Source organism: Schistocerca cancellata, chromosome 2 (assembly GCF_023864275.1).
Source record: "Schistocerca cancellata isolate TAMUIC-IGC-003103 chromosome 2, iqSchCanc2.1, whole genome shotgun sequence".
In the NCBI taxonomy this organism is placed as follows: Eukaryota; Metazoa; Arthropoda; class Insecta; order Orthoptera; family Acrididae; genus Schistocerca; species Schistocerca cancellata.
In genome coordinates this window covers 688,473,865-688,495,941 of record NC_064627.1, presented here as the reverse complement: position 1 = coordinate 688,495,941, position 22,077 = coordinate 688,473,865, and the positions used below count along the sequence as shown (strand labels likewise).

The window sequence follows — 22,077 nt, the reverse complement described above, 5'->3', positions numbered from 1 at the left end:
GCGAAGATGGACCTCACCATGTACATTGGGAGTGAAGTCGCGCATCATGCATACTATTGGGCACAGTTTGAGTCTTAACACGACATCCTGTGGCTGCACAAAAAGCATTATTCAACATGGTGGTGTTGCTGTCAGGGTTCCTCCAAGCCATAATCTGTTGGTAGTGGTCATCCACTGCAGTAGTAGCCCTTGGACAGCCTGAGCAAGGCATGTCATCAACAGTTCCTGTCTCTCTATATCTCCTCCCTCTCCAAACAACATTGCTTTGGTTCATTCTGAGACACCTGGACACTTCCCTTGTTGAGAGCCCTTCCTGGCACAAAATAACAATGCGAACATGATCAAACCACAGTACTGATTGCCTAGCCATGGTTGAACTACAGATACCGTGTACCTCCTTCCTGGTGGAATGACGAACTGATCAGCTGTCGGACCCCCTCCGTCTAATAGCCACTGCTCATGCATGGTTGTTCACATCTTTGGGCAGGTTTAGTTACATCTCTGAACAGTCAAAGTGACTGTGTCTGTCATACAATATCCACAGTCAATGTCTATCTTCAGGAGTTCTGGGAATCGGGGTGATGCAAAACTTTTTTTGATGTGTGTATATTACCAAATACTATAATTTCATACACTTCAAGATGGGATTTGAAAATCTCGAAACTGATCATGTTTTGAGTAAATATTAGTACAACTGAAGTAGATCTCTCTAAATTAATGATCAAGGAATTCTCGAATGACAATAGCACAGAAGACCAAGAGCTGGTACCATCAAAACTGAAGAGGGAAAGTCCCCACTTTGGTAAGTAGATTGTCTCAGACTAGTCTGAAAGGCAGCAGTGGCCAGATGCTGCCATGATGGAAGACTAGGTCTGACAGTTTCAAAACTGAAGGAACCACTGAGCCATAACTCTGGCAACCACAGTCCAGTCTTGATGAAACTGGCCCATGGTAAATACGGGTGAGAGTAGCATGACCTGCACACCAAGCTGTGTGGACAAGGAAGCAGAGAGCATTAAGCTTCTGCATGCAGCTAGTCATCAGATGACAAATACAGGACAGCCAAGTCAGCATTTTATCAAAGAGGTGGCCCAAGAAATGGGACTGTGCTAGAACATCCATGTGTTGGGTATCTAAGTTGAGTTCTAGATCAGAATGGACTGTGGTATGATGGCAGAAATTCATGACCTGCATTATTGTGGGAGAGAATTGGAGAAAACTGGAAAGAGCCCACACACAGGCCTGCTGGATGGCACCTTAGAGCTGGCATTCAGCAGAATGCTACTGAATGGGAGCTGCACCAAATACAAAATCCACTGACATACAATTAGGGGTGACGAGCATCTCAATCGAGGTCAGAAGCTCATTGATGGGTATGAGGAAGAGAATGACACTCAATACAGATCCCTGTGGAACTCCAGTCTCTTTGGCCCATGGGGAGCTGAGTGAAGTGTCAACTAACCCATAACAAATGGTGAGATGAAAACATGAATAATAATAGTTTGGAGGCCTCTGAAGCCAGAGTCACAGAGGATAAGTGGTGTCATATGCCTTATGCAAGTCAAAAAAGACTGCAATATGATCCTGGCATTTAGCAAGAGCCTACTGGACTGCTGCTTACCAACTAAGCAGATGATCAGTTATGGATCGTCCCTTCCAGAAATCACGCTGACGGGGAGAGACGAAAAGCCCTGAGATTCGAGAACCCAGCAAAGTCTGCAGGCAACCATTCTTTCAAGCAGTACATGGAGAACACTGGTCAAGTTAATCAGCTGCTAACTGTTGATAGACAACGGGTTGCCTGGCTTAAGGAGTGATACAACCAGGCTATCTCACAACTGTGAGGGGAAGGCACCTTTGAGCCAATTACAGCTGAAGACCCTGAGGAGATGCTGCCTTGGGGGAACTTTCAGATGTTGGATCACCTGACTAAACTGAACGAGGGCTGTGTCATGGGACAAAGCAGGAGCCTGAAGGGGTTCCCAGTCAGTGAAAGGTTCATTATATGATTCAGCTTGATGGGGAGTGAAACATAAAGGATGTCATCAAGTTGTTTCTGCAACAGAAAGGTAGCTGGACAGGAGTATGCCAATACAGTTGCAAAGTGGGTCTCAAGTTGTTCTGCAAGAACCGATGAATCTGTACAAAGCTCCCCCTGTAGGACAAGACCTGGAACAGCTGTTGATCATTGGCGGCCCATAAGACCACAGAGCTCAGCCCACACCTCAGGTGAAGAGGCATGTCTCCAGGAGTGACAGACAGTGCTCCCAGCATGCCTTCTTACTGCATTTGATCAGACAGCAAGAATAAAACTTTACGAAGGGTTGTCAGTGCTCTTACCTTAAAGCTTTTTTTTTTCTTTCTTTTTTTTGTAACACCTGCTCCAAGCAGTGATGGGAATGTAAGACGATAGAATAACTGATCTTTGTAGCCAACAAGAATGACATTTTGGTTTCGAAACAAATATTGCTTTTTTTCATAACATCCTTTACCATAATACATATAGTCAATGCAATGGAACTAAAGTTTCACAGAGAAACACGGATACACAAAAATGTGTAATTAAACAGTTTAACACAAGTGATATCATATTCTTGGATGTGACATGTCTATGCAACAAAACAAGATTTTATTTTTAAGCTACACAGAATTCACTTCTTTGTATTTAATAAGTGCCATGTATTACAAGCCACTAACGACACTTCGTAAATAAAAGAATGTGAAACATGTATCACAACAACAAACGGCCTTTTATTTAGTTTCCTAGACAGACCACATCTCCAAGAAAATAATAAAATGGAAACAATGAAGAAATTCCAGAAAACATAAAAATAGTAACACCATGATTTTATTGAAATTGAAATCACACTGTGTCTTGCACAATATTCATGAAATGCGTAAGTAAATCCTACTTTTGAGAGTACCTTCTGCACCACACATATTCGAACAAGTACGAAGGTGTTTTTTTTTTTTTTTTTTTTTTTTTTTTTTTTTTTTTTTTTTTTTTTTTTGTGCCATGAAGAGCTTTCCTTATTGCCGACCAGATGCCTTCGATGCTGTTAGTGTAAGCACCTGTTTCTGGATCCTTAAATGTCACTTTATGGTTAACTGCAAAATGCCCAAACCCTTCATCATTCAAGCATTTGTACAACCTAAAACAGTTGGAAATGACAGTCATTCCTTGAAGGATGTATTCCCTGATGATACTGAGCAACACCTTCTTCTTATGTCTAGGAACAACTCTGAAGAAATACTTCTGGGTTCCTCTTTGAATTCCTCCAAAAACCCATCTTCCTGTCTGTTGTGACAGTGCCACGACATTTAACAGTGCCGCCACGACAGTGGCGCAAACGGCGATAGAGGCGCTCCGCAACTCGGCTGAGCGCGGGAGTGCCACCTAGCTACGAACGGCGCCGGCCACAAGTCATGGCACAGCAGTCGAACGAGAGATACTGAGTTGTTATCATGTAACCAGCTATTGTTTCTAAGTGAGTGTGTTTGAATATCCACGCAATTATTGGGGATTAAAGGTTATAACACTTTTTGGCGACGAGGTCGGATATTTTCACTGCGTTGTGGATTTGTGTGTTCGTGACAGGGCAGACATGGAACAGCTTATGCAAGCGCTCATTGAACAACAAACACAGCTGACGGCTGCTATTCAGACACAACAAACACAGCTGACTGCTGCTATTCAGGCATTGTCGATGTCGCTTACTCATCGTCTGTCTTCCTCTTCTCCCCCTCCATTCCCTCCTTACGACGAGGCCACTGATGACTGGGAGGATTATGAGAAGCGCTTGCGGCAACACTTCTTGGCTTTCGGTGTTGTCGACGCTCCTATGTGTAAGTCGTTATTTCTATCTTGGATTTCCCCACAGATCTATCAGCTGCTATCTCAGTTAGCACCTCTGCGGGACCCTGCCTCCCTGTCCTTCCAAGAAATGTGTGACTTATTGTCTAACTATTACCGCAAAAACACCCACGTCGTTGCCGCCCGCGTGGCGTTCTACCAGTGTCGTAAACAGGCCCATCAATCTTACCGGGCTTGGGCGGCGGAACTACACGGTCTGAGTAGGAGATGTCAGTTTGTCACGGACACTCATCATGAGTCTTATGCTGATTCAATGGTTAGGGATGCTATTCTACGGCTTGCTCCTGATAAAGAAGTTCGGCAACGTGCCCTACAACTGCCAAACCCGTTGTTGTCGGAAGTTCTAAGCATCGCTCAATCCTTTGAAGTGTCTCACGCTGCTGGCGTGCAAATAGACGTGTGGTGTGATGTAGGCGCTGTACAGTCAACTTTCGACATGGACAATTTGTCTGTTTCACAGGAGAACGAAGATGTGGCAGCGGTTCACGCACGTAAACAACGTCGCGTTGGGCCGCAACGCTCGCAGTGAAAATAGCAACCACAGAAGCAGGTTTGTTCCGCACTTCCTTCTTGTCCACGTTGTTCCGTACAGCATGACAGGGCCGCGTGTCCAAAACGTTGGGCCTTGGGTAATTCATGTAGGAAAAAAGGCCACAATGCTTCTGTGTGTCAGTCCCCTAAAGTACCTGTCGACGAGGACGAGGCATCGGACATGGATGTTAACGGTGTGCTTTCTGAAACAAATAAGTTGTTTGTTACTGTTCGTGTTCTGGATAAAGACATTCGCATGCAAGTGGACACTGGCTCTGCAGTAACTCTCATTAATTCTCGCACGTATTTGGAGTTGGGCTCCCCTCCCTTGTCTCCAGTTACGCGAAATCTGAGAACTTATAATAAACAGAAAATTCCTATCATTGGCCAGTTTGATGCTCCCACTGCCTACAAGTCTGTTATTAGGCCCCTCACGTTTTATGTGGTGGATCATGCGGGCACTGAAAACCTGTTCGGTTATGATGCTTTCCAGTTGTTCGGGTTCTCCATTGATGATGATGTGCACCTCATATCTGAGGATATTCCGTATCAACAGCTGGATGGATTGTGTTCTGAATTTTCGTCCGTGTTCTCTGCTGGTCTGGGTCGTGCCAAGGATTTTGAAGCCCACATTATTCTTAAACCTACAGCCCACCCTAAGTTTTTCCGGGCACGCCCTATTCCGGTGACGTTGCGTGCACCTGTCAAGGCTGAGAGAGAGGTTAACAGCTTCAGGGATTCTCCTTCCTGTTACCTCCAACGAATGGGCATTGCCAATAGTGGTGGTTTCTAAACCAAATAGGAGTCTGCGATTGTGTGGTGATTTTAAAGCCACCATCAACGCTCAGAGCCTCATTGACATTTATCCTCTTCCCCGTCCTGAGGAGTTATTTATCAAGCTCGCTGGGGGCCAGTTCTCTTCCAAACTTGACTTATCGGAAGAGTACCATCAGTTGCCGTTGGATGCTTCTTCCAAGGAATTTCTCGTCATCAACACTCCTTGTGGGTTGTATCAGTACCGGCGGTTACCATTTGGCGTGGCTAGCGTGCCGACCATTTTTCAGCGGTTTTTGGAACAGCTCACGGCTTCCGTTCCCAGCTGCATAAACTATGTGGATGACATTGTTGTCACGGGGGCCTCCAGTGAGGAGCACCTTCGAAATTTGCGTTCACTGTTTCGGGTTTTGCATTCGGCTGGGTTGAATTGCAATCTGGACAAGTCACAGTTCTTCCAACCCTCCATTGTGTATCTTGGTTTCCACTTGTCCCGTGAGGGTATACGTCCTCTACGTCAGCATGTTGCGGCCATTAATGCTCTACCCCGGCCGTCTACAGTCAAAGAACTTCAGGTGTTTCTAGGCAAGATTGCTTATTATCACAAACTCATTCCATCCGAGTGGCGGTAGCTCATCCTCTGCATCAGCTGTTACGCAAAAACATCCCTTTCTGTTGGTCCGACGAGTGTGAGCAGGCTTTTGTCCACCTAAAGGCTCATTTGCAGTAGGCGCCTTGTCCCGCCACATTCCGTCCGGGTCAGCACTTTGTTCTGGCGACTGACGCGTTCTCGCCCATCGGTATGAGGATGGGTTGGAATGACCCATCGCCTATGCTTTCAAGACCCTCAACGATGCGCAACGGCGTTACTCTCAAATCGAAAAGGAGGTGCTCGCTATCATTTATGCTCTAAAAAAGTTCAGCGTTTTTTGTATGGTTCTAAGTTTCACCTCAGCACCGATCACAAGCTGCTGGTCTCTCTGTTCAGCCCATCGGTGTCGCTTCCGGATAAGGCAGCTCACCACCTGCAACGTTGGGCCTTATACTTGTCTCGTTTTCACTATGAGATTCACTATCGCCCCACGGCCCAACACGCCAATTCTGACGCATTGTTGCAATTGCCGATGGGCACCGACCAGGTTTTCGATCATGATGAACTACTCTGTTTACACATTGATGAAGAACGTCGTGCGGTCGAGGGTTTTCCACTTACAGGTTCGCAGGTTGCGTCGGCTACTGCGCAGGAGCCTGTCCTGCGTCAGGTGATCGGTTTCGTTCAACGGGGTTGGCCGGCCAGGACCAAGGGCCGGGCATCGGATCCCCTTCGCAACTACCATGCCTTGCACCTTCGTCTGTCTGTTCGTGATGGTGTTGTTCTTCTGGCCACGGATGGCGCATCTCCACAGGTCGTGGTGCCAGCCTCTCTTCGTAAAGATGTTCTCGAACTGTTGCATGAAGGCCATTGGGGGATTTCTCGGACTAAGTCCCTGGCCCGCAGGCACTTTTATTGGCCCGGTATTGATTCGGACATCGCCCACATGGTTGCTGCGTGTGGTCAATGTGCTCAACAACTGGCTGCACCTCATACAATGCCCTCTCCATGGCCTGATCCGGCGCAGCCATGGGAACGGGTGCACGCTGACTTTGCTGGCCCCTTCCTCGGTACTTATTGGCTACTGTTGATTGACGCCTTCTCGAAGTTTCCGTTTGTTGTTCGATGTCCGTAGCCAACCACTGCGGCGACGACGCTGGCTTTGTCCAAAATCTTTGTGCTAGAAGGTCTTCCATCCACGATCGTCACGGACAATGGCCCTCAGTTCCCTTCGCAGGCCTTCCGTGATTTTTGTACTGGACAAGGGATTCATCATGTTACAGCACCGCCCTTCCATCCGCAATCGAGTGGGGAGGTCGAGCGCCTTGTCCGCACTTTCAAAAGCCAGATGAAAAAATTCCTTAGTGATTTTTCCAAAGGTGACGCTGTGCTGCAATTTCTGAGTTCTTATCGTTTCACACCTCTGGGTGATCGCAGCCCTGCTGAACTCTTGCATGGCGCACTCTACTGCACCTGCTTCACCCTGTCAGGCCTTGTGCTGTGTCCCCTAGTGCGGGAAAATACTCTGTGGGCGCCGACGTGTGGGCACGAGGGTATGGATCTCACCCTAAATGGATTCCAGGGGTGGTCAATGCTCTTCGTGGCCGCCGGCTTTGTGAAATACGTACGGACGACGGCATGGTTGTTCACCATTACAACCAGATGCGCCCACGAGTGGTGGCCACGCCGGTGCCACCGCCCCTTAGGTTCCACCAGCCCGAGACGCCAGTCGTCACTGCTGCCGATCTACCATACGTGTTGATGCAGCCAAGAACGGCGCCGGCCACAAGTCACGGCACGGCAGTTGAATGAGAGATACTGAGTTGTTATCATGTAACCAGCTATTGTTTCTAAGTGAGTGTGTTTGAATATCCACGCAATTATTGGGGATTAAAGGTTATAACACTGTTTTTCATTCCTTTTGCCATTTTTCTTCTTCTGGACATAACTTTGTCGATTTTGACAATGACTCTGTTGGCACCAAGTTTCTCAATTTCATTGAAGCACATTTCAATACACAGGTCTCTGCAGAAGCTTGGCCAATCCACCGCTGTCTTCTCGGATAACTGTAATTCATCAGTAATAAAAAAAATTTCTGCACATTTTTACCCAGAGACAAGTTATTTGTAGAATTTTTGTGATTGTTAACTTTCTTCCCTCAAATGACAAATTTTTTCTAGTGCTGCAACTAATTCTTTGATCAGTCTTTCTGCAGCTCCAGTGCACCCCATCTGTACCTTTTGTACAGGAAATAAGGCTCATATCCCTACCACACTTCTGTACAAGAAATAAGGATCATATCCCTACCACACTTCAGATACTTTCTGCTACTGTCTATAAAACTGTGCCACATACATAAGTTAACAACACTGCCTATGTGTTACATGAGAACAAGGTCTCTGTAGCAGATTTGTTCAGAGGCCATAGCTGAAAACACAATGGAGTCAAAACAAATTATCCACCTAAAATAGGCTGAAGTCATCTGTTTCAATATTCCTCATCAGTTACTTACAAGAATAGCAAATGCAGCATTAGTATCTACGGTTGTCTTATAAAGTGATGAGAGACATACAAATCCAGGTCAGAAAATTAAAAGGTAATATCTCTAAAAATAAATATGCTTGAGAAAGTATTTATTTAAGTTAGTGCAAAATAACGCCCACTATGTAAACCCACTCCCTTCTGATGAGGTACAATCAAAAGAATCTGTGCAACACTGAAAAAACTATTAATTAAACTTACATTAGTATCTATTTATCACAACCAATGCTGTTACAAGTTGAGAGAAATCACTCCTGCATAGCTCTTGGACTGCACTACATGTCAGTGCAACAAAAATGTAACCAGTTTTCCAGCTTTCACATTCGTTGGCTTCGAATCTAACATAGATCTTGGGCTATGCTATGGGTCTGTCTCATCACAACCAATTTTGCTCATTTCACATTTGTTGGCTTTGCCAACTCACAATCGAACTTCACATTCCCACCTAATCTAGACATTGCTAGGCTACATATCATAATAAAACCACCAATATGCTGTAACAGAAAAAACTAAAAAAGTGACATCTACACAATGCATGTAATTCACCTCTCACCACAACCAAAATTCACTATTGCATACAATTTATTCCAATCAGAATGCCACAAAACAAAAATATCTGCAATTTAGACATACCTCTTACTTATTAACATAAAAAATGTCAAACTGCTTATATACTTTGATGATAGAAACACAAAAAATGCAGCAGAAGTAGAAAATTTAAAAAGGGGCATCCATAAAATGTGAATAATCCATCGCTGTCTGTCAGCAACACAACATTTCACACACCACCACAAAAATTGCTAGATATATAAAAGTAACCCAAGTCACTAGCATTTCCTCATTTTCTGGTTAACTTGGCATTAGCTCTACAAACACTTGTCTCCAATTGGCAGCCACCAATGACATTCAGCACAAGCGTTCCCAATATTTGTGCTATATATAGTGTACGTGAACTGGAATACCTGGAAGACTGTAGTTTTTTTACTTGTTTGACTCTTTTTCATGCTTTAGAAGACAAACCTAACAACATTATAGTAGTAGTACTAGTAGTGCTTAGTGGTGGTGGTGGTGGTGGTGGTGGTAGTAGTAGTAGTAGTAGTGGTGGTAGTGGTAGTAGTAGTAGTAGTATGGTATTCTGCCTTTTGGCAGGTCATCATGGGTTAAGCCTCTTCCACTTGTGGCTGTCCATAGCCAGTATTTTCATGTCTGAATATTACCCTCCTTTGATATTGTCCAGCATTTGATATCTTCTTTTTCTTCTTCCTTTCCCCTCCACCATTCCTTCTATTCCTTCCTTCAATAAACAGTCCCTCCTCAAGCAACGTCCAGTCCAGTTCCGTTTTCTCTTTCTGATGACTTTCAAAAGTTCGTTTCTTCTCCAACTATTCTTACTACTTCTTCATTCCTTACTCATTTCACTTTTTCCATTCTTCTCCATATCCACATCTCTAATGCCTACAATCTTCTTTCATGTTCCTTCCTCAATATCTAGGTTTCCACACCATATAGTGCAACGTTCCAGATGCAACTTTTGGCAAGTATTTCCCTCAGATCTTTGTTTAGTGGTCCACAAAGTAATTTCTGTTTCCTCTTGAATCCTCCTTCTGCCATTGCAATTGTTTTCCTAATTTCTGTTGAGCAATACATATCATTCATTATTACACTTCCCAAGTAATTGAAGTTACTCACATGCTCTATTTCCTCTCCCCCTATTTCCATAGGGCATTTTCTCCCCTTTCCTCCAATTACCATGCTTTTTGTTTTCTTCTTGTTAATCTTCATTCCATATTCTTCTAATTTTGTGTTTAGATCATCTAACATTTGTTCCATCTCTGTTGCACTCTTGGCCATCACAAATATGTTGTCTGCAAATCTTATACACTCCACTCTCCAACCCCCTATACAAACTCCTCTCCTTCCATCAAAACTTACACTAATAATTTCCTCCAGATATAGCCTATATTGAACAGTGTTTTTGATAAACAACAAACTTGTCTTACACCTCTTCCCAGTTCAATTTCTTCACTCAGCACACCTCCTATTCTTACTCTTGCTTTCTAATTAGCCGTCTATCCCTCTGGTCAGCTCCATGTTTAGTTCGGATTTCCATCAGTTTGTCCCATCTGACACACTTCCTTTTTTTCTCCATGTACCTCTCCCCTATCACTCTCAGTAGCCCAATGGCATCTTTAGTTCCCATTCCTCGCCTGAAACCAAATTGTTCATCTTCTATTACGCAATTCAGCTTTCCATATAGTCTTCTGTTGAGCGTCCTCAGCAAGGCTTTGGCTGGATGAGATATCAGGCTCACTGTTCTATGTTCCTCGCACTTTTTGCTGTTCTTTTTCTTTTCTATAGGTATTAAGATACTTTCTGTAAAGTCCTTTGGCCATTTTCCTGTCATGTATATTTGATTATACAATTCAATCAACTCTCTTTTCCCTTCTTTCTCCAATGACTTCAACAGTTCTGCAGGAACCTTATCAATTCCCATTGCCTTTCCATTTTTCATCTCATTCATATATTCTTCCATCTCACTAGTTAGTACTGCATTTCCTTTGTCATCATCTGCAACTTTATTTTCTTCTTCTATCCCAAGGTCTTCTTAGCTTGGTCGGCTGTCTGCAGCTTACAGTCATTCTATATATTCTTCCCATATTCTCATTATTTCTTGGGGTTCACTCACCATTTTACCATCTGATGCCTCTACTTCCTTTAGTCCATTGTTTCTCTTTTCCCTGAATGTCAAATCCATTGCTTCTTTGTACATCAAATCATATTTTCCTCCTTTCTCTAATTTCTCTACCTTGTCACACTTTTCTATCAGCCATTTCTCCTTTGTTTTTTCTGTCTTCCTTCTTAATTCATTATTTAACACCTTTAGTTGCGCTTCCCTTCTTCTGTGTTTACAGTTTTCCATTTCCTGCAATCATCCATCTTGGTTATCATATCTTGTGTTACTCATTCTTTCTTCACTTTTTTTCTCTCCTTGACTCCAAGCATTACCTTAGCTGCCTTTCTGATCCCATTTTTAAAACAAACCCATCTTCCTTCTGTGCATTCATGATATCACAATATGCATTCTCTAGTTTTTCACAGCTGCCTTTGTCTTTCAGTTTCTCAAAGTTAATGTGCTCTCTATTATGTCCCTTCCAGGTTCTTTTCAAATTAACTAGAACCTCAGCTATTACTAATATATGATCTGAATAAATATCTGCCCCTGGATAGCTTTTGACGCTCTCTAGGCAATTTCAGTATTTTTTTTTGTATCATTATGTAATCAATTTGATATTTTTTGTTGTCAAATCGAGATATCCAAGTATACTGTCCTTTTGTGGTTATCGTATAGAGTATTTCCAACTACCATGAAAGTTTCATTGCAGTATGCCAACAATCTTTGCCCTCTCTCATTTCTTTCTCCAAATCTAAATTTTCCCAGAGCTTTTTCCTTCTGGTTCTTCGCCAACTACCACATTCCAATCACCCATTATAACAACACACTCATTTCTTTTCTCTCTCTCTCTCTCTCTCTCTCTCTCTCTCTCTCTCTCTCTCTGCTACGTTTTCTATCGTCTCCTACCATTCTTGTACCTCTTCATATGAATGATTACTTGATCTGGATGATAACTAAGTCTCTCTTGTTCCCTTTCAGTCTCATCATCACCCACTAACATATTCAACCTCAATAACCTTGTCCTACAGTCAAAATTCCAACCCCACGCATCCCATATTTATCTCACCTGAATAGTACAATCAGAAGTCATCACTTTCTAGTTCTCCACAACCACCCAATCTCACCTCACACATCCCGAGTACATCCAATTTGTTTCTTGTCATTTCATGTTTGGTGTTTTCTAATTTCCCTTCCTGGAGAAGGGTGAAAACATTCCAATTCCAAATCCTCAATAAGTCTTCCTCCTTCTTCTCCTTCCTTCCCTTTCCATTTGCCCTGATCTCTTAGAGTCCTCATTGCATTCCCCTCCCTGAGATCCGATTGAGGGGAAGCTTTACCTCTGGAATATTGTACAAAGAGGTCCATCCCATGAACGTCTAGGGAAGTAATTCCAGTGGTGGTTTTCCGTTGCCTTCCAATGAACATTATACTACATGTGATATATAATCAATGTTATATTAGTAATTTCTACTTTTTTAATGTTCATTTGTTAACAGTTTCCTTTTATTAATCACTTCTCTTTGTTTCAGATGCCTCCATGGTAGGATGTTTTATGGAGATGCTCCGTCTTTTGTGTGAAACAAAAAAGTGTAAACTTGTATCTCAGTGCTATGTTTATTACAGGTTTGTAGAGGGGTTTTATTTGGTAATTTGAAAAACCTATGTCCATTACGAGTTGTTCTACAAAAATATTATATCACTAAGATGTGGTCTTATTGACACAACATGGTCAGAAGAAATTATTTATCTACTTAGATTAAGGCTGCACAAGTAGAATCCAGAGCTGCTGCAATCAAGAAGAAATGAGTTAAAGTGATAACCTCCAGGACGTCACTTCACAATACATTAATGAGAATTGATAGTGTTACTGGTGAACATAACAACAGCAGCTGTTTGGTCTGCTGACCTCCCTCATATCTTCAATGACTTTATTATTTATACAATCAGTAAAAAATTAAAAAAACTAAATCATGTTACCACCACTGGCCACCAGTGACCAAAGACTGCTGAATGAACATGTGAGTAGATAAAACTGTTATATTGCATACTTTTAAAAATGTGCTGATTGTACTTTATTTCAGTGTTTCAGTTTTGCAACTACTGTGGATGAATGAGCCGAGTACCAAAAGTAAGGTGGTAAAAAAGGCTACAGAGGAAACTTATCCTAATAATATACTGGAGGTAAACTGTGAAGAATATGCAGACAACTATTTTGCAACAAATGCAAGGACCATTCAATTATCACATTGGCATGATTACACTTGGTAGAGTCTATCAATACTAAACCCACATCCTATCCTGTTCTAAAAATTGTGTAACTGTGGGTATCATCAGTAGCAGTATTATTGTTCTAAAAAATTGCTTCAATATTACATAGACCACAAGATAGGCAACAATTAGTCACCATTTGGACCCAGTGTAAAATGCATATAAAGTTTTTAAAACTTTCATATTATATTTTAATGAAGATCACTATTTTAATTTTCAACAGAATGTTTTTAATTTGCCAATATGGAACCAGTCAACAAAGTAGTTATTCAGAATAGTGGAGGGAATTTAGATGTAGAAAATGTTACTGCACACAGTCAAATGACAAATGCCAGTGAAACACACAATGTCGGATACCAGTGGAATAATCATAAAAATTATTTAAACTCAACTCATGAAGGGAAGGAAAACATGCTGATTGGCGACATAACATTATTCACAGTAGATGAAATCAACTCGCAAATGACCCTAGGGAGCGTTTTTTGCCCAAGATAAAGAGCTGAAGACATGCTAGCATGAGTTCCAAAGAATCTGTTGATGTAACATGAACAGAGCCTGATCATGAGCAAATCTGAAAGATACGTAAGGTGTTAGCATGTCATCAATGTCCAAAAAAACAAGTAATATTAAAAGCTATTTGTGACCTAAATATGAACATTTGCAATTTTTGCACAGATTTATATGACGACTTAACAGAGAAGTTTGACGATTTGAGCACAAAGTTACGCTCGACCTGCGCAGAGATCTGGCAAAAGATTTATGCACAGACTTGTCCACTGGCTTAAATAAGCTAGACCACAAGTTCTCATCCATAATTAAAAATCAAAAGCCAAAATTACAGAAACTGTGAAGCTTGTGCAAGGCAACATAACAGAATTGCAATCAGTCAGAACTTACTGGACGAAATACAAAAAATATCCAGAGAGGGTGAACCCTTGAAACTAGGTCACAAATTTGTGAAAAAATACCAAGAACACATGCACAAGGATAGCTGAAAAAGAGTGAATATGCACAGAGCTCGTGAATAGCAGTGGTACCTCAAAGGAACCGACCGCAACCACAATCAAAGCAAAATAGATATGTCTGGGAGCATGAATGCATTCATCTGTGACAACATCTGGCAGTGAAGAATGGGACTAAATTTGAAACAACCAATAGTAATGACAACACCGTCATATGTTGTGTACAATCACATGCACACGGAGATGGAGACAGTGCCACTGCCTGTGAGCACAGCACCTCATTTGTCATCTACTTTAGCAGATGAAGGCCTAATTAGGCATAGGCAACTTCCAGTATATTCAACTGAGGGGAGGAAGTATCCATACGGGCAGTCCGGAATGCGCTGCCACATAACTGGATGGAAGCACAAAAGATCTGATTCTTTGTAGGCAATACCCAAAGTAACACTTTGCTCTGGGCTGCCGACATGGCTGAGTGTTGGCACACATACAAACAATTTGAGTAAGCGTTTCTTGACAAATTCTGGTCAATCAAGCCCTTTAGAAGCAAACAGGAAGGACGGCGTAGATATTTTGAAAAAATATTTTAATAACACGCATTACTGGACAAATCTAATCTCACATGTTGATGTCTTAAAGATAGTGAAGAGCTGGTTGCCGGCACATGTCAAGGAAAAATTGATAACAATACCAAAGAACATTCTCTAACATTTCCTCTCTATTCGCGTTTCATTTATAAAGAGGGGCAACCTGCAGCTGAGAACGGAAATGTACAGCCTGATGCATCACGTAATAACAACAACAGTGGAAACAACGAGCACAGTTGGCATACTTATTTGCCTCAGTAAAGGAACAAAAATAAGAAAAATGGTAACAGAGGAAACTACAAGTACCAAAAAAGGGATAGGGGAGAACACGATCCATGTTACTATGACCCAACATCTATGGAACAAAGGGGTTCAGAAACCAGATTTCAAGATCCACTGCCTTGGCCAGGATGTACCAACAGCAGCAGGTGCCCTAACATAAATAACAATGATTACAGATGAGGAAGCAGAGGATACATACAGGAGCGAGAACAAGGACAAAAGGAAATTGATTCCCGATCCAGACAGGATGCAAACTGGAGAAACAATGATCATACTGGGCACATAGTAGAGGCAACACGAGTGATGAAATTACTCCATTACCCCTACAGGAAAACATGAGGGGGTCACGATAAGCCCCCAGCCGCAGATTGAGGAGAGAAGCAGGGGCACCACTTATTTACAAACTGTCTTATACACTTTGACATGGATAGTGCTACTAAGGAGGAATTATGAGGCTGAGAAGAAAGAGATATTTAAAAAAAGCAGAGCAAATAATACAGACCATGATAACAGCTAAAAGAGGCAATGTCACAGAACCCACTGTACTAGATATACAGATGTCAATTAACATTATTTCACAAAGTCTGTTCAATGAAATTAGAAAGGATATAGACATACCAAATTTACCAGTACAAAATTGCCATATTCCAACTGCAGTCGGGAACAGATCAAAGGGGATAAGATTACAAGCATACATACCCATAACATCGGCAATGGCCTTGCCGCAGTAGTAACAACAGTTCCCTTCAGATCACTGAAGTTAAGTGCTGCCGGACTTGGTTAGCACTAGGATGGGTCACCGTCTGGATCCGTTGAGTGCTGTTGGCACGCAGGGTGCACTCAGCCCTCGTGGGGCCAACTGAGGAGCTACTTCGACTGAGAAGTAGGAACCGGGCTCAATAACTGACAATGGGCAGGAGAGCGGTGTACTGACCACATGCCCCTCCACGTCCACGTCCGCATCCAGTGATGCCTAAGGGCTGAGAATGACATGGCAGCCAGTCAGCACCGTTGCCCCTTCGAGGCCCATTCAAATGGAGGTTTTTTTGTTGTAAACTCATAACATTCAAAGACGTCACCATAGAATGTACCTGTTTGGTAGTAGAAAAATTGACTGTCAGTTGTTTAATGGGTGTGGATGCTTTCAGATTATTCAAAGTACAAATTGATGTAGGTAATGGTAAGTGTTACTTCACAGTGGATGAGTAAGAGAGATCGGTAGATTTGGTGAGGGTGAGAACAACACATAACAACTGCAGAGGAGATGGTAGTGTAAAAATAGAGTTGTTATATCCTGAAATATTATTACTTGAGGCACAAAAATACGAACACTTAAACAGTGAGAACATGGACGTATTAGCAATATAGGCAGAAGTCAATTAATCTACCTGTTTATCTGAGGCACAAAGGGAAGAGTTAAGCGTACTCATCCAACAATATGCTCATGTATACAACCGGGATTAATAAAAGATTATGTCTACAAGCTTGAAAAGTCAGAATAGAGTAAGAGTTGTTAGGAAAGTGCTACATGGGGAGAGGGCTGTGGCTGTAAGTTGTGATCTCTTTGCTACTCTAACTTAGCACTAGAGAATGTAATTCACCAATTGCCAACAAACTCAGGGAGAACAATATTTAACCAGCTGGTCCACGTGGTGGCATACGCTCCTGATGTACCATTAATTGCAAGGAATATCAGAAGTTTGAAGGATAATTACGTTGCACTGGAAGGAGCAGTGTGAAATTTAGGACTGGAGGTGAATACAGGTAAAACAAAGTATATGATGATCGGAGATACTGGTGAGGATAGAGGCGACACCTCAATAAAAATACATGTGAAAGAGTACCAAGTATTGGAAAAGTTTGAATATCTACATTTAATAACAGAAAAAGGTAACAGGACAGCAGCAAAAATTCAACAAATGATACCAAGTGGAAATCAATGCTATTATTCCTTCCAGAATATATTCAAGCCCTGAAATTTTAGTAGGAATATAAAAACACAAATATATTTGACTGAATTAAGTCTTGTAGTAAAGTATAAATCAGAAGGCTGGGTGGTGACTACAAACAAGGAAGAGTGGTTATTGAGATGGGAAAGGAAGATTTTGAGAAAGATATTTGGGACAGTGAGAGGCGAAGGAAGCTGGAGGATCAGAATAAAACACATAACTACAGACACTTTTTGGGCAGAAGAATGGTGTAGTGAAAATCAAGCAAGCAAGAATAAGATGGGTTTGTCATGTACAGAGACTGACAGAAACTCTAAGAGTCAAAAAACTGTTTATGGGAAAGCCCGAAGAGGCGAAGAGGAAGACCCAGCAAATGAAGCTTGAAGATATGGAGGAGGACCTCAAAGGAATGATGGTCAGGAACTGGAGAGGGAAAGTGATGGACAGTGATGAAAAATGGAGGCAGGCAACAAAGGAGGCTAATGTTCTACGAGTACTGTAGAACCGACCACAAGCAAATAAGCTCAGCACAAAATTGCTTAAAAGTGATAAGGCTGGTCTGCGAAGGATGTCATTTGAATCACTGCAGAGTTTGTTAGTGAGCCTGAATCGTTATTACGATGTCTTTAATCCATCATGGCACGATGGACTGGGAGGTGGGTGATGGGGTTGGAGGGAAAGCCGAGTACAGGGAGAGGGGTGAATAGCAGTTCCAGCAGTGCGGATGATCGCATCTGAGACACCTCGCACAAACTCATCAATACAATCCAATAGACAGGTGGTGAATGTAACAGCAGAGGCACGCAAAGGCCAGCTGGCTCTGTGAAGAGCCCAACAAGGCAGTCGGTCCATCTGGCAGTGGCAAGGAAATGACAGGACCACAGGAAAGTGGTCACTGTCACAAAGGTCATTGCATGGTGATTAATGTAGTGAAGACACACAATTAAGGGAAGTGATTGTTACGTTAATAAATGGAAAGGTGCCATGGGCAACACTGAATTTGGCAGGAGAACCATCATTGAGAAATCAGAGATCTTGGTTGTGAGAAGCTAGTCAATTAGAAAGCCCCTAACAGACGAATTTTTACTCCCCCAAAGGGAGAGGTCTGCACTGAAGTCCCCAAGCAGGTGAAAAAGGGAGAAATGTTGTTGGATTAGTGTAGTCAGTTCAAAATAAGTTAAGTGGTCTGCCTGGAGGTAGGTAAATGTTGTAAGTGGTAATTGCTAAGTTCATTTGCACTGAACTACTACTGCCTCCAATGATGTACAAAGGGGAATTTATTCAGAGACTACATTGTACAAACCGAAGCACAGATTCCACAAGACGCCCTCCTGGGACCAGCACGGTTCTGACAATGCACAATAACCAAAAAGTATTCAAGAATGCTCATCAGTGAAGAGCATTTCTTGAAGAGCTACACAAACCACAGAACAGGAGAAAATAAGGTGGTGTAGTTCCAGCACGTGACAGTAGTACCCTACATCTACATCTATACTCCGCAAACCACCGTGGGGTGCACGGCTGAGTGTATGTTCCATTGTATCAGTTATTAGGATTTCTTCCTGTTCCATTCATATATGGAGTATGGAAGAATGATTGTTTGAATGCCTCTGTGCATACAGTAATCATTCTAATCTCCTCCTCATAATCCTTATGTGAGTAATGCTTAGGGGGTTGTGGTATATCCCTGGAGTAATCATTTAAAGCCGGTTCTTGAAACTTTGTTAACAGACTTTCTCGAGACAGTTTACATCTGTCTTCAAGAGTCTGCCATTTCAGTTCCTTCAGTATCTCTGTGACACTCTCCCATGTATTAAACAAACCTGTGACCATTCACGCTGCCCTTCTCTGTATGCGTTCAATATCCCCTGTTAGTCCTATTTGGTATGGGTCCCAGACACTTTAGCAATATTCTAGGATGGGTCGCATGAGTGATTTGTAAGCAATCTCTTTTGTAGACTGATTACACTTCCCCAGTATTCTACCTATAAACCAAAGTCTACCACCTGCTTTATCCATGACTGAATCTAGGTGATAATTCCATTTCATATCCCAACAAAGTGATACACCGACATATTTGTACGAGCTGGCCAATTCCAACAGTGACTCATTGATATTATAGTGATAGGATACTATTTTTTCGTTTTGTGAAGTGCAAAATTTTACATTTCTCAACATTTAAGGCAAGTTGCCAATCTGTGCACCATGTTGAAATTTTATAAAGATCTGACTGAATATTTATGCAGCTTCTCTCATATAGTACTTCAGTATATATAACTGCATGATCTGCAAAAATCCTGAGTTTTCTATTAATATTGTCTGTGCAAGATCATTAACATAAGACATGAATAGCAAGGGTCCCAACACACTTCCCTGGGACACACCTGACGTTATTTCTACATCTGAAGATGAACCTCCATCTAGATAACATGTTGTGTCCTCCCAACCAAAAAGTCCTCAATCCAGTCACAAATTTCACTTAATACCCCATATTATACTTTTGACAATAAGTGTAGGTGCAGTACTGAGTCAAATGCTTTTCGGAAATCAAGAAACACTGCATCTGCCTGATTGACTTGATGCAAAGTTTTCAGTATGTCATGTGAAGAAAGTGCGAGTCGGATTTCACATGATCGATGTTTTCGAAAACCATGCTGGTTGGCATCGAGGAGGTCATTCCGTTCAAGATATCTCATTAAGTTTCAGCTCAGAATACGTTCCAAGATTCTACAATAAACCAATTTTTTTTTTATTTTACAAGTCTAGTTCCACAGAACCAAATTGAGGAGCAAATCTCCAAGGCCATGGAACATTTTAGCAGATGAAATTACAACATAAAAGTAATAACAGATAAAATAAAATGAATTAACAATAAAACATAGGAATCAACTTAATTTTTCAAAGAACTCCTCAACAGAACAGAGGAATGACCCATGAGGAAACTTCAGCTTTGATTTGAAAGTGCATGGATTGCTGCTAAGATTTTTGAATTCTTGTGGTAGCTTGTTGAAAATGGATACAGCAGTACATTGCACACCTTTCTGAACAAGATTCAAGGAAGTGCAATCCAAATGAGGCCAGTGTCAGAATAGCCAGATTATGAACAGTGATCGACAAGAGGTTCATGAACTTACACCCCTTATTGCCCGAACTACCCATTTCTGCCATCGCAAATGAGAAGAGTTACCCCAAACTATAATACCATATGTCAGAAGTGAATGAAAATAAGCAAAGTAGGCTACTTTTTGTGCAAATTTCACTCACTTACTTCAGGCACCTTTGGAATAGTACAAATGGCAGCATTAAGTCTTTGAACGTGATCCTGAATGTGGGCTTTGCACGACAGGTCTCTATCTGAACTCTGATTTGAGCTGTTCACTTTCACTAATCATATATCCATTCTGTGAAACTAAAACTTCGGGTTTTGTTGAATTGTGTGTTAGAAAATGTAAAAATGAGTCTTACTGTGATTTAGCTTTAATTTATTTTCTACAACCTTTCAACTTGCATCATAAACTATACTATTTGAAACAGTGCCTACATTGCACAAAACATCCTTTGCTAGCAAGCTTGTGTCATCAGCAAACAGAAATATTTTATTGGTTGTTTTGTTTTGTTTTAGAGCGCAAAACAACTGGGGTTATACACACCCAGGTCAAAAACATACAACACGAATACAGAGAGGAGTTAAAAAACAACTACATGTCAATCCCAATTGACATAAGAGAAGACAGCTAAAACCAGGGATGTGGAGAAAAGGCTACAAAAGATGCCATACAGAAACGGAGGTCCAAAACTAAAAATTAAATGGCCTTTGTCATATTGCTTTGATGGACAAAAAGTAAAACATGGTTGACAGCCAAGTGTCATTTGTTAAAATGGCTGATAACTCAGACGGCAAACCCAAGCGGGAATGTAAACGGTTAAAAAATGGGCATTCTGTCAGGAAATGGCGGGAAGTTAAAACTTGGGCACAATGTGTACAATATGGTGGGGCAGTGCCAATTATCAAATGATTATGGTTAAAAAGGCAGTGCCTAATATGCAACCTAGTTAAAATGACCTCCTCCCAGTGGGAGGGCTGAGAGGTGGTCATCCAAACCACTGGGAGATTTCCTGTGAAGGGAGGACCATTGGTGATGCCAAAGGGACACCTCTTCACAGACGGCAACACAGAGATCATCAGAGTGAATATAGGAACTAACTGGCTGAGGTATGAGGACTGCAGCCTTGGCAGCAGCATCAGCAGCCTCATTTCCTTGCAGACTGACATGACCAGGAACCCACAGAAACATCACACTGGCTCCACCAAGAGTGAGCAAGTGACGGTTTTCCTGCACCCCCCACTGCACTGGTGTACAGCACACATAGACTATTTAAGGGGGCTGAGTGTGTCTAAGCATAGGACACAATTGAAAAGTCTGTGTTGCTGGATGTACTCAGTGGCCTGATACAGGGTGAAGAGCTCAGCTGTAAATACTGAGCAGTGCACCGGAAGCAGATATTGAAAGACGTGGGCACCAGTGGCGAAGGCACACCCGACACCACAGTCAGTCTGAGAGCCATCAGTGCTCACAAAGGTGGTGGTGTTGTGGTCTTCAGTCCTGAGACTGGTTTGATGCAGCTCTCCATGCTATTCTATCCTGTGCAAGCTGCTTCATCTCCCAGTACCTACTGCAAACTACATCCTTCTGAATCTGTTTAGTGTATTCATCTCTTTGTCTCCCTCTATGATTTTTACCCTCCACGCTGCCCTCCAATACTAAATTGGTGATCCCTTGATGCCTCAGAACATGTCATACCAACCGATCCCTTCTTCTAGTCAAGTTGTGCCACAAACTCCTCTTCTCCCCAATCCTATTCAGTACCTCCTCATTAGTTATGTGTTCTACCCATCTAATCTTCAGCATTCTTCTGTAGCACCACATTTCAAAAGCTTCTATTCTCTTCTTGTCCAAACTATTTATCGTCCATGTTTCACTTCCATACAAGGCCACACTCCATACAAAAACTTTCAGAAACGACTTCCTGACACTTAAATCT

General features: G+C 42.1%; 1 protein-coding gene across 8 annotated transcripts in view; it reads right to left on the bottom strand.

Moving 5' to 3' along the window:
• LOC126162434 (peptidyl-prolyl cis-trans isomerase G-like) overlaps positions 1–22,077 on the bottom strand; it is a 333,524-nt gene that overhangs the window by 271,359 nt on the left and 40,088 nt on the right. Inside the window, exon 3 of one of the 8 annotated variants that reach the window (XM_049918938.1) lies at positions 15,785–16,176. The exons of the other annotated variants lie outside the window; for them this stretch is intronic. Within the exon in view, the coding sequence (XP_049774895.1) occupies positions 15,785–15,793 (9 nt within the window). The 5' untranslated portion in view covers positions 15,794–16,176. The remainder of the gene's footprint in view (positions 1–15,784; positions 16,177–22,077) is intronic. 8 annotated transcript variants of the gene reach the window in all.